This window comes from Mus pahari, chromosome 7 (genome assembly GCF_900095145.1).
Source record: "Mus pahari chromosome 7, PAHARI_EIJ_v1.1, whole genome shotgun sequence".
Taxonomy (NCBI): domain Eukaryota; kingdom Metazoa; phylum Chordata; class Mammalia; order Rodentia; family Muridae; genus Mus; species Mus pahari.
In genome coordinates, this window is record NC_034596.1 from 93,165,883 (window position 1) to 93,178,268 (window position 12,386).

General features: G+C 44.5%; 1 protein-coding gene across 1 annotated transcript in view; it reads right to left on the reverse strand.

Moving 5' to 3' along the window:
• Positions 1-961: 961 nt before the first annotated feature.
• Positions 962-12,386, reverse strand: part of Ptpn21 (protein tyrosine phosphatase non-receptor type 21) — a 64,359-nt gene continuing 52,934 nt past the window's right edge. The window contains exons 14-19 of the mRNA XM_021201431.2: positions 8,248-8,385; positions 7,224-7,445; positions 5,105-5,233; positions 4,705-4,939; positions 4,039-4,199; positions 962-3,444 (exon numbers count right to left, since the gene is read on the reverse strand). Coding sequence (XP_021057090.1) covers positions 3,316-3,444; positions 4,039-4,199; positions 4,705-4,939; positions 5,105-5,233; positions 7,224-7,445; positions 8,248-8,385 — 1,014 coding nt within the window. The 3' untranslated portion in view covers positions 962-3,315. The remainder of the gene's footprint in view (positions 3,445-4,038; positions 4,200-4,704; positions 4,940-5,104; positions 5,234-7,223; positions 7,446-8,247; positions 8,386-12,386) is intronic.

Genomic DNA, 12,386 nt, shown 5'->3' on the forward strand with positions numbered 1-12,386 from the left:
CAGTTACTAGGACTAGAGCAGAAATATAAAAGGTTCTCTCAGCTGTCACTCAAAAAAGATCCATCTGGGGTTTAGTTTTTGGTTTTGTTTTTTTTAAGACAGGGTTTCTCTGTGTAGCCCTGGCTGTCCTGGAACTCACTTTGTAGACCAGACTGGCCTCAAACTCAGAAATCCACCTGCCTCTGCCTCCCAAGTGCTGGGATTAAAGGCGTGCGCCACTACCGCCCGGCTGGGGTTTAGTTTTTAAAAATGAATTTCAAATAAAAGATCATTTTATCTTGTCTCATGTGCTTTCTTCTTACTAAATTTATACCCAAGAGAGTTTCCTTTAAAAGCATAATTTAAAACAGGCATGGTGGTGAAAGCCTTACTTAATCCCAGTACTCAGAAGGCAGAGACAGGCAGATCTCAAGGAGTTCAAGCCCAGCCTGGTCTACAGAGTGCATTCCAGTCTATCACAGACTACACTGTCTTAAAATTATACATAGCCGGGCGTGGTGGCAGGCTATATAATCCCAGCACTCGGGAGGCAGAGGCAGGAGGATTTCTGAGTTCAAGGCCAGCCTGGTCTACAAAGTGAGTTCCAGGACAGCCAGGGCAATACAGAGAAACCCTGTCTCAACCCCCCCCCCCAAAAAAAATGTGTGTGTGTGTGTGTATATATATATATATATATGTATATGGTGTGTGTGTGCATAGACACATACATGTATTTATATATTACATATAAATATTATTTAAATAATATATAAATTATATATTTACAAAATATTTAATATTTAAGAAATATTTATAAGATTGTATGAAAATATATGACACAGTACATATTATATAAGTATTGTATATAACATATATTACATATACAAGATATACTTTGTATAATTATGTATTATATACATATATAATACATATAGTAAACAACTTCTATCTCTACACTGCAAGAAAAAGGGAAGAGTATCTGCCTATCTGAAATGAATTGGCCACGCCATGATATGAACAGCTCTACATCATACCCTTGCCCTCCCCTTCTCTTTCTGGAAGTTTCTAAGGGAGCACATCTGTCTTAACTTGCCAAACAGTTTTAAAAATTAAATTCTATGGCTTTCTGAATGCTTCGCAGTGGGAGCTCCTGAGGAAACAATGACCGGTTGCAGTTCTAACACTCTAGTGTATGCTCTAAGATCAAGCTTAGGCTCAAAACTACAGAAATGCCAGACAAGGCCCCCAGTAGTCAGGAATACTGAGGCCAGGAATACCAAAGTTAACTAATACAAACATAGGTTTACAACCTACTTTTGTGGCAATGTACATCTTGATAATTTTGGCATGACATCAATACTATCAAGGAACTAAAATCCTTTGTGAGACATGAAGCATTGCATAAATTTGGCAGACAGACCAGTAACATTCTCAACTCAGGCACAGTAAACCTTTAAATCCTAACTTTGATTTGGCCCTTGGTATAATGCTGCCCTATAGGAATTTATCAAAGTATTGCAACAGGAACACGAACATGCCATATATTACTCTTTAATTAAAGTTTTGTTTTACAATATGTTCTTGTCAGTGGGAAATTTCCAACTGTTCAGGTGTGATAGTAAGGCATCTTCCAACAACGTACCATTGGGAACAAACTTGAGAAAAGTCCCGTCCATCACAGGCTTGAGATGGGCACACAACCCCACCCTGGTGCTGTCCACTGGAGTGCACCGTGCTTAGTTGGGCTGGCACACACCTGTCATGGGGGGTGATGCTCACCACAAACAGTCAAATCAGAATGATGGCAGGACAGTATCACTTGGGAGCTAGTCCTAGATCGGACATCCTAGAAGGGCTACACTGTGAAGCGTGGATTCGGGGGCACGGACACACATGAACAACATGACACACCTCAGTTAAGCCTGCCAGCTTGTCCTCCGCATTTCCCAAAGGAGACTGGGCCTGGGCCAAGAACACTTTCTGCTTCAAACCTGACATAGTTCTGACCAATAGAGAATGTGTCCAAATAGGATGGAAGGGGGAGGCCAAGACCTAGAACTGTTCCGGGGGAGGACAGGATTTCGGTGCTAAATTCAAGTACCTCCTGAACACCACAGCAATTTCTGGTGGCTCCATAAGTTTGGGCTGTGGTTTAGGGAAAGGAACCTCACAGTTAACCATTTCCTTCTTTCAACCTGCAGGATACAAAGCCTCTCTGGGGTCCTCTGGTGGCAATGTAAATGTGAGCTTGCTTGTGGGGAAAAGACAGGGGGAACCCCAGTAAACAGTCATCGAAGGTGGCAGGCCTTGCGTTCCCTGTGCGGAGCAGCCCTTAACTTCTACTCCATCTTAGCTCTCGGTGTGGGCATAATACTGCATTTGTGTAGCGACCACGCCGTCTGTGTGAGCGCCGCATGCACTTACACTTCCCCTAGTCATCTTACGTACTCAGAGCCCTTCGCTTTGAAAGTGTCCACTGTTGTTTAAAATATAAAGCCACATATATTAAACTCGTTTTTTAACAAAAAGTGCTTAAAACCATCCTATGCATTTGCTCTTTCTTCATTTCCAGTCAATAAAATCAAACTCATTTTATGCTTATAATACTGAAAAAAATAGTGAATCTGATTCTTAGATTTTTAAATAATGTGCCTTTATCCCCAACTTTACATTAACTGACTCAGTATCATAACAAATTGAGCTCTTATTTGGAAAATATAGAAGGTACAAATATATAACTTTAAAAAAAAATCTGAATATAAAAATGCTTTCTATGTTTCAAAATAACACTTTTAGATTTTCTTTAGTTTTGGACTTCATGAATAAAATACTTAGTTCCCCCATGTTTTTTTGTTCTTAAACAAAAGCTTATAATGGTTTTAAATAGTTATTCAAGACCTACACAATCTGTGGATGTCCCATCGTAAAAGCTCAGCTTCTAGCTAAAAAAGAAAAAGCCCTATTTAGTCATAAAATTACATTATCAAAAAATAGTTTAAGATAGAAGTCTGTGCCTAAATGATTGCCGGAACTGCCCAGTGCAGCTTCAGTAAGACAGAGAACTGTCTAGAAAATACAATCTCCAGACCTTGTGCAAGTGCAGCAAACTGGGCAGATATGGCCAGGGCAGCAGCATGCCTGCCTCCTCAGCCTGGGCCGGATCGCACAGACCTCCTGGCCTCATGCTTAGCACACTGCCCGTTCAGGATCCCCACACGGAACTACTGGGAACAAAGTAGGAGCTATGCTTTCTTCTTTCCTTCCTTTTTTTTTTTTTTTTTTTAAAGCTGTAAACACTTCACATGATTGGGTCCCCATAAAAAAAAGTGTTGGAGCTTAAATGAGCCTGGAGCTTTTCAGGAACTGAATGAGAACTCTGTACACAAAGGTATACTGGCCAAGTGTCTGCACCAGCATCATCCTCTGCTGCCTCAGCATGTCCAGCACTCTGGGGATGTCCAGCACCTGGAGGAGAGACACAGCGATGAAGAGAACACTCCTAAGGGAAACCAACACCAGGAAGGCTGCCGCCTGCCCTCACAGAAACCTGCTGAGGAGACAGTCTGTCTGAGAGTCCTCCGTGATGGGCTAAGATCTGATTTGTTTTAGCTACAAATAAAGTGTGTGTGTGGATTACTCCTCCAGCAGCCCCTAGCTGCAGCACAGTGACTTGCAAATCAGTTACATATAAATCATATCTCACAAGATTCTAAGATTCCACAAAACAGTGCTAGGTGCTGTAGGATCCATCCCACTTTTCCCATACCGACTGCTGGCTGGCACGAATGCTGGGTGTTACAGGAAAAACAAAGCCCTCAGCTCATTGTGGAAAACACTAGAAAAGACAACTGAACGGTCTTCTATATTATAGGACATCTCAGTCTGTACTGACTGAGTTGGAGCCGAGAACCTCTAAGACGAAGCCTTTAACAACACTTAGCATTGATCACGTGGCTACCACAGTCCTAGGATGTGCTCAGAAAGCTATGGGGCCACCATGCCCGACTCTTTCCCAGCGCTCACTGCCCCAGCAGGAACATGGAGCTGAACGTCACTCACCTCATTGTGTTCCAGACAGGCGACCATGATCTCTGACAGGATGACGACCCCGGTTCTTCCCACGCCAGCACTGCAGTGCACAAGCAGTGGGGGGTTGGGGCTTTGGGGGTCACTTGTACTATTTGTATGACGTCGAACTGACTGGATCTCTTCAAGGTAGGCTGTAAAGAATCAGGGAAATACAAAACAGCATGTAAACCAACAGCCATCTCCATAGTCTCTCCACTGAGAAGACCACAGATAAGGGCGCCGGGCACATAGACACCAGGGCCAACCCAATGGTGACTGAAGGCAACTTGGTGCCTCAGCCAAAACTAGCCAGAAGAGACATGTTAGTGAGCTGTGGCATTCTGTTCAAGGCATCTCTTAGACGTGCCTTCCTGCACTGGCAGGAGAGCAGTGTGGGTATGGACACTTGCCAAGATGACAACCTGAGTTTAATCCTCAGGAACAACATAGTGGAAAGAAATGGGTAAGTGCTTGCCCAAGGTGCACTCTGACACACACACACAAACACACAAACACACACCTACAAATCCATTCCCTGTTGAGCCTCCTTTCAAACACTTTGTTTTAAAACAAGTCCAAAGCTTTCAGGAAACAACAAAGAGGGATGGTTTTAGAGACCCAACACAAAGGAAGCTGCCTATAAACGACGACACTTACATAAAAACCCCTTGAGGTCTTCGGGACATCCATGTTCAGGCCAGTCTGTGTACTGGAGGTGCCAAACGGTCCTCTCCTGCCCTGTGAGAAGGTGCTTCATCTTCAAACCTGTGGTGGCATAGCAGCCCGAGTCCGTGCGGAAGCGCGTTGTGATCTTAAACCTTCCATAGGTGACAGTGTTGTGCCTGGAACCAAGCCGTGGCCAGTACCTAAAGCTCTTCTCCCGACCTCCCTCCTGTTAAAGACAAGCGCAATGCAGCAGCGGCATGAGCCCCAGCCTGGGCGTTCCTCACACAAGCCTTGATCAGGCCACCATCTCACTAAAGATTAACTCTGGGGGCTTAACCTTAGCAGCTCTTTGGAGACTTGGAAAAATGAACTGAGAGGAACAGACACTCACCTCTTCTGCTGTCACCATTGCTATAATTGCGACTCCCTGTTCCCACACCATCTGCCAAAAGTCCTGGCAGGTATTTTGTAATGGTCCCTGTGTGGCAATATAATCCCATTCTATTCCGCTGACAGAGACCTAAAATCAGAAAAGGTTAAAAGCTTAGTGTGCGTGCATGCATGGAATATGCGCACACAGCCGTTTATGTCTTGGTGGGCACCCTGGAAGCTGATGGAGCTATCAGCAGAGCAGGGATAGAGTCTGTCCTAAGCTTTCCTTTATTAATACAATTGCAAATGCTGACATCTTTATAAATGTAGGTACCTTCAGTTCATACGACATCTATGTGACTTAAAGCCATCTGCTCACCTCTCAAATTCAGTTTTTATCTACAAAATACAATAACTGCCCAGTGCACGGGCTGTGAGGTCAGACAGTGCATATGGTGTCTGACACATATGGAGTCCTACGTAAATAGCTACTCTTATTGTGTTGGTGACACCAACATCACAGTACCCTAAGTCACAAACACAATTCGTCATGGTGAAATACGCTTGGAAAGTATGAGCAAGTAAGTCAAAAACTACGCTAATGCCGACGCCCACAGCAAAAGTAGTGCCTTCAATTCAGAATAGCCTCCATCTTGAACTGGTCAAGACCACCTTCCAGAAGGCCGGTTCCCACCTGGAGCGGGGGGCACAATTGAATGCCCTCCATGCTAACATAAGGAGTTACTGGGTTTACAGTCAAGAAAACTGGGCTAAACTATGTTCTGCCAGAACCTGCTGGCACCCGTTTCTGTCTGTGTGCCCATTAAATGTTAAGGCCTGTGCCAAGCCGGGCTCCACACACTCGCCCTCTAAGGCTGCCAGCCCTCAGTACTGACTCTGAGCCCTCTCCTGGGGCTCCCTTTCAGCAGTAGCACATGTGGTGGGCATGGGTTATCATACAGTTGGTTGAATAAATAGCGGTCCTAGAATTGTTGAGAGATCAAGGAATTGACCCAATCTGCCCAGTTCTGAAATTTCATATTCTTTCTATGACTCCTCAAGTGGTAGCTGAACTTCTGAAATACCATCACAAAAAAAAAAAAAAAAATCACAGTGTCATTCCATTTTACCCATCCAGTAATGAGAGAGTAAATCTGAAGACATGGTTGGTTTCTAAAAACACAATACCCATATAAAAAGCAAGGCAGTGTGTGCATTAATTCCTCAGAACTATTAAGCATGCTTTAATCTCAGCACCCGGGGTGTAGAAACAGGCTGACCTCTATTATTTTGTGGCCAAACTTGTCTGTATAGAGAGTTCCAGGCCAGCCAAGGAGATGTCTCAAAAATACTAAAACCAAAACCAAGATAGGTAGATAGGTAGGTAGGCAGGCAGGCAGGCAGGCAGGTAGATAGATAACCACTAAGCGGCACATAGTTGCCAAGTCCCCAGAAATCCTTGGAGGTCAGGTTACTATCAAATATGACTTGCAAGCTGAAGAAAGCTGGGAAAGAAAAAGGCACGACTCCTTCACTACAAGAGTTCTCCTTTCTACAAGAGAGAATCCCAGCTGGCTGGCATGAGCTGAGTGCTCTGTGCTGCTGCCTCCCACTTAGCAACTGTAACATCATCCAGCAGACTAGCATCAGACTGTTCTAGGGAGTGCTTTTACAGAACACAGTGATACCAGAAGACCAGGAGGAAGAAAGAACAGGGGCGTCGCCATAAGCAAACACTTGTGTGAGTGTCCTCCAAAGTCCCAGGCACAGGGCTGGGATGATCTTGGCACTCCAGGGTCTGCCGGGCACAAAGACCTGGCTTTGGTCACCAGCGCTGGGAAAAGGGAGGACATGAGACGCAAACCTTGTGCATCTGTTACATGCAATGCACACGGCTACGTGACTGGAGAAACTAGTGGCCCAAAATGAGTCTTCAGATTCAAGACAAATGAAATGCTCTGAGTCCAGGCAACAATGTGGACAGGAAAAGGCTACCACATGGAGAGAGTGGGTGTGGCTCTGGCTGGAATGACTCAAAATGGGATGTTTGCACAATAGGCACCCAGTGTAAATCTTACCATTTCTACAAGTTAGCTCCTGACTGCAGTGCCCCTGATTATCTGGGATGTTGTTCTCACCTTAATGTGTGACGCATTGATGTAGCCAGTGTTGTTTTCCTTGGTTGGCACCAACTCGACTCTCATGTCATCATAGGGGAGCACATCTTGGAATCGATTTCTCTCTGCATTTTCAGGGAGCCGGGCCGTTGAGCACTCGCCATCAACCAGCCGCTTTTTAAGGATCCTCTCATATTCAGTGAAGACCATGCCTTGCTCTAACCGCTGCTCCAGAACCTTACACTATGAAAAAGGGCATAGGGTCACATACCATAGACATCTATTCTTTTCTTTCTTTCTTTTTTTTTTTTTTTTGTCCTTTTTTATCTATTCTTTTCTAATCTTGCTTTCTTCTTCAAGGGCTAGCGTTTTTAATGCAAAAATTATACATGAAACCAAACCAAAATTTTTACAAGTCACAAAAATTAGAACAAAAGTCACGATGTTGCTGGCAAGATGTAGAATGCAGAACTCAGTTCGAAGTTGAACGCTGGCCTACGGCAGACTGCTAACTTGAGGTCCAAACCTGTGGTCGATTTTGTAATGTGTAAGAAACTGAGTTCTCATAGACTAGGAGAATCCAGTCCAGAATCAGTAAGCATGTTCTCTGACTTTTAACAAATGTTTGTAAGGCGCTGAAGGCAGCAGCAGGTCCCAAGAGCCACCTTTGGGTGCAGCCATAGGAAATGAACACCTGTTTAATTTAAAATGAAACCTCACAAAGAATTTTTTAAATTTAGTATATTTAGTTTTAATTTAAAACATGAATTTTCAATAAGATGTCTGCCTTCTTTCCTATGTACCTTATATACATGTTCTCACTTTGAGGAAATAAAACAATTAGGGCTTTCAGACCCTGGAATTACTTAGGGTGTCGGAGCCACACACTCGCTCACTCCAGCTCACTCACTCCAGCTGTGACCCAGATAATGATACTCCCTAACATTCATGTGTAACTCTGACGCTGTCTTAGAAAGAACATTTGCCAAAATTACATGAGGGCCCCTTGGAGTTGCAGCAAGCCCGGCCCCTCTCACATACTTACCCTTTCGTCATTTGTTGCTCTGGTGGACACTTCTTTTCCTTCATCAGGCAGGGGCAGCCGGGACAGGGAGAGTCCATTGAGAGCTGCCAGCTTGAGGGGACCAATTTTTTTTGCATCTGCTCGAGTCTTTTTCATTCCCTATAAGAAAATATTTACACACACATAAAAAATGTACCCAGACACCTTTCAAAAAAATGTCAACGGACTGAAGAGGAAACCCAGGCAGAGCTTGCCCTGCTCAATCAACCGGAGGAGAGATTCCACTCCTAGCAGGACTGCCCAACAAGCTTTAGGAAGAAGACATTCCTTTCAAGGCCAGGGCTCTGATAAGGCCTTCAGATAGAAGGCTGTGACTCCAATTGGTTACAAGACTCTGTTGCAATGACAGGTGAGGCTGTAGGCAGGCAACATTCTTACAGAGCTACCCAACCTCAAAACATGGCACCAAAACTCAGCTGGAGTCCACCCAAAACAGACCAGGTATCGGTGGGTTGTAATAGCCTTTTTCTTATTTTGATACTGTGTCTCACTATGTAGCCTTGGCTGGCCTGGAAAACTCTATACATACCAGCCTGGTCCCAAACTCACTTGGTCTCTGCCTCCAAGTGGGTGCTGGGAGAAAATGCATATACCACCATGCCTGGCAGCCTTTTCTTTTCCCTTTTCTTTTCTCTTTTCTCTTTTCTCTTTTCTCTTTTCTCTTTTCTCTTTTCTCTTTTCTCTTTTCTCTTTTCTCTTTCTTTCTTTCTTCTTCTTTCTTTCTTTCTTTCTTTCTTTCTTTCTTTCTTTCTTTCTTTTTGTTCATTTTTCTTGAGTCAGATTTCTCTGAGTTACCCTGCCTGTCCTGAAAGTCACTCTGCAGACCAACTTGGCTGACCTCAAGCTCAGTGATGTGCCTGCCTTAGCCCCTGGCCCTAGTGGTGGGATTAAAGGTGTGTGCAGCACCACCACCACCCAGCGGCCTCTACTATCTTTAAAATAAACAAACAAAAATTTAAATATTTCTGAAAGAAAATAAAAAGAAGAAAGAATGTAAATTGGTTTCAAATCTTCCATTCTACAGTCCTGAAGAACCATGTGACCCAGGCCTCTCAAAGCAACCACATTTCTAAACCAAGAAATATAAACACAGCTGAGATCTCTATCAGAGAGCCAGAGTGGAAGGGACGCATCAGAGGAACTCTGCCCTGTGAAAGCAGGGTGCCTGCGGGGGCCAGCTTTCCCAAAGTTCTCCAGCCTCATGACTCTCCCCTCTGTGGCAGGCATACCTGAGGACCAGTCTCCACAGACATTCTGTAGCACTACATAGAGTCCCAGTATTCAAAGAAATGGCTCTATTAGCCTGAAAATGCCTTGACACCCAGGATCAAAAGCACAGAGAAAAGAAAGACATTTTGGTGAGGGAGAAAATGCTGTACAATTACTATAACAGGAGAATGTGTGTGCGCCCCTGCATATATAAGCAGAGGCTAGATGTATCTCCTCTGATGTTCTCCGCCTTACTCCTTAAGACAAGGTCTTTCTCAGTGGATCCAGTCTGACTACACAGCAATCTATTGGGATCCACCTACCTCCACACACAATGCTGATGCTACAGGCACCCTCAACCATGACTAGCTATCACATGGTTACTAGGGATTTGAACTCAGGTCTCTCCTTGATTACACAGCAAGCAGTGTTACCAATGAGCCATCTCTCCAGCCCCTAGGATGTTTTTTAATTTCACAGTTCATGCTGCCTATGAGCTGGAGCTTCCCACATAATGCAGTTCAGACTTAGAACGGACAGAACCCTAGGTTAAAACCCAGTGTGAAATTAACTAACATCGTTCAGGATGTCACCTTTACCTAAACAGAAAAGTAGAAAGGGAGAAAGCAGAAAGGGCACAACATAGTTTGCAAAAGTGAGTAGTGTGCTATACTGTTTAACAACCAACTAACTGCCAAGAGGAAAGGTCCTGTCTTCAGTGACACTCGTCACAGCCACTTCCCAACTGCCCCAGGGAGTCATCTACCTCACAAGATTCCCCAAACCTCTCAGGCCCTGCTGGCCAGTATTAGCTGACATCCCACACCATCAAGCCAGATGAGGGTGGTTCAAGACCAGCCGGGATCATCCCTTATCAGGCCTGTGATTTTCAATGCAAAATCTGCAGGGTTTCTTAGGTGAGAACCACATTGCATAAAGGATGCATCGAAGAGCCAATCTGTATGCAGATGCTGGTGCACCCAAACCAGTCTGCTTTGGAGATAACCATCTCATCCCTGGAGGTGGAGCCCATGGGTGGGGGATTGGTTCCCTCCTAGTCTGCTACTCACTCACTGCTTCACTTGGCCTGGCTTTAGAGTTCTTGTGTGCTACACAGTGGCATGATCATGTAATGTCACCATGAAGGGGGCAAAGGCTTTAGCAGAGGGGTGACCTCTTCAACCTGTGGCGCAGCATCAGTCATGAGTTAGAACTGACTGAGCACTTTCCATGTTTTGAAGGTTTATTTTAGTCCCAGAGGTCACCTCCTTTACAAAGGAGAGGCTAAACAGTTTGCCTCTTTGATAAAGGATTGGGGCTCTGGAGGTGGAAGAGCCGAGCCGAGGTATGACCATGAAGGGTCCTGTTCACTGGTGACCTATAATGCACAGAAGGCCTATACTCAGACCCAGGCTGTTCACTATAAGGGCCTATATGTTTCCTCTTGACCACAGTTTCCTTGCATATCCTCGAATAGGTAAAAATCCCTGTATAAAAAGGAAGAGGCCAAAAGATGTCTAATTAAACAACTTTACTAAACTAAAAACTTTACTAAACTTTACTTTACTAAAAAGTCTTAAAAACTGAAAGAGAAAATTTGTATTTTAAGAGAAGCAACTTGTTAAAGCCCCAGTCTAAGCTGAGCCTGCCAGACTCTATTCAAAACATGCTAGATTTCTCTCACCCTGAGTCATCAAATTTGATGAACAACTACAGAGGATAATGGGAGGCTATGTTACCTTAGAGAGCTCACAGGAGCTGGAGGGGTTTGGTGGCAGCAACCCTTGGAAAGTTAGAAAACCAGAGGGACTATGCACAACGCAGGTATCACTGGGAGTACAGTGAGCAGTTCTTACTGCACTGTGGTGGAAGGCCCTACTCCCGAGGCTTGGGGACTCAGGTAGTGATGGAAATCCCCATACTGCCTCCGCCCTAATACTGCTCAGCCTGCACTCTCCACCATGCTCCCCCTGAGCACTAGCCTTTGTACACGCAGGAAAAAAAAACAAAAAAATCCCTAAACTTAAAATTTATCCTTTAGCTAATTAAGATGCCCTTAAGTCTGTGTCCTTTCTTAAGCTTCTCTGGTGGGCACTGATCTTTCATAAGCATTATGATCCCGTGAGTCAGGCCTACCAGGAGGCCTGCCTCTCTCTGAGGCCCTCATACACTAGTTCAGAAGTACACCTGTGAGGGCTCCTCAGGCTTTGGGTCCATCCTAACAGGAGATGGGGGAGGAGAACCTTGGCTGCCAGGATACAGGGGTCAAACGGATGCACACATTACTTTGGCTTGGTCCCAATGCAGGACATGGTACAAGGAGGTGAGGGCCATACAGAGCTGCATGCCTGAGCAATGCAACCTAGTGTCTATGACCGGACACACTTACAAACAGATCCATGAAAGTTTAGTCAAAGGCTGAGAACTCAACAAAGATTCGCTGCACAGTAGCCAGGTTTCAGAAACTACTACTCACTAAAATTCTACATAGAATACACCCAGATATAGAATACTGTGGAAGAAGGTGAGCATAGACATAAAGTAAGATGAAAATTCCATGTCAGTCACTCACTAGTTGTATAACCTTGAAAATGCTACTTAATATTTCCCAGTCAGCATCTTTATCTGCGAAATAGGCTCTAACAATGGGTTCATTATATGAAATCTTTGCACGTGGTAAATATTCTGAAAGGCAGCTGCAGAAAACAGCACTGGTCTCTTGCATTTTGTTTGCAATGCGTAGGAAGAGCGTCCCTGTGTTTATTACACTGAGTAGGAGAACCACCCTGTCCACAAGGGCCACCTTCAGAACACCCAGTTCACTCACTCATCCCTTTAAAGAGACGTACTTCCTGGGTCCAGAGTCACCAAAGCCCACAGTGGTAATGGCC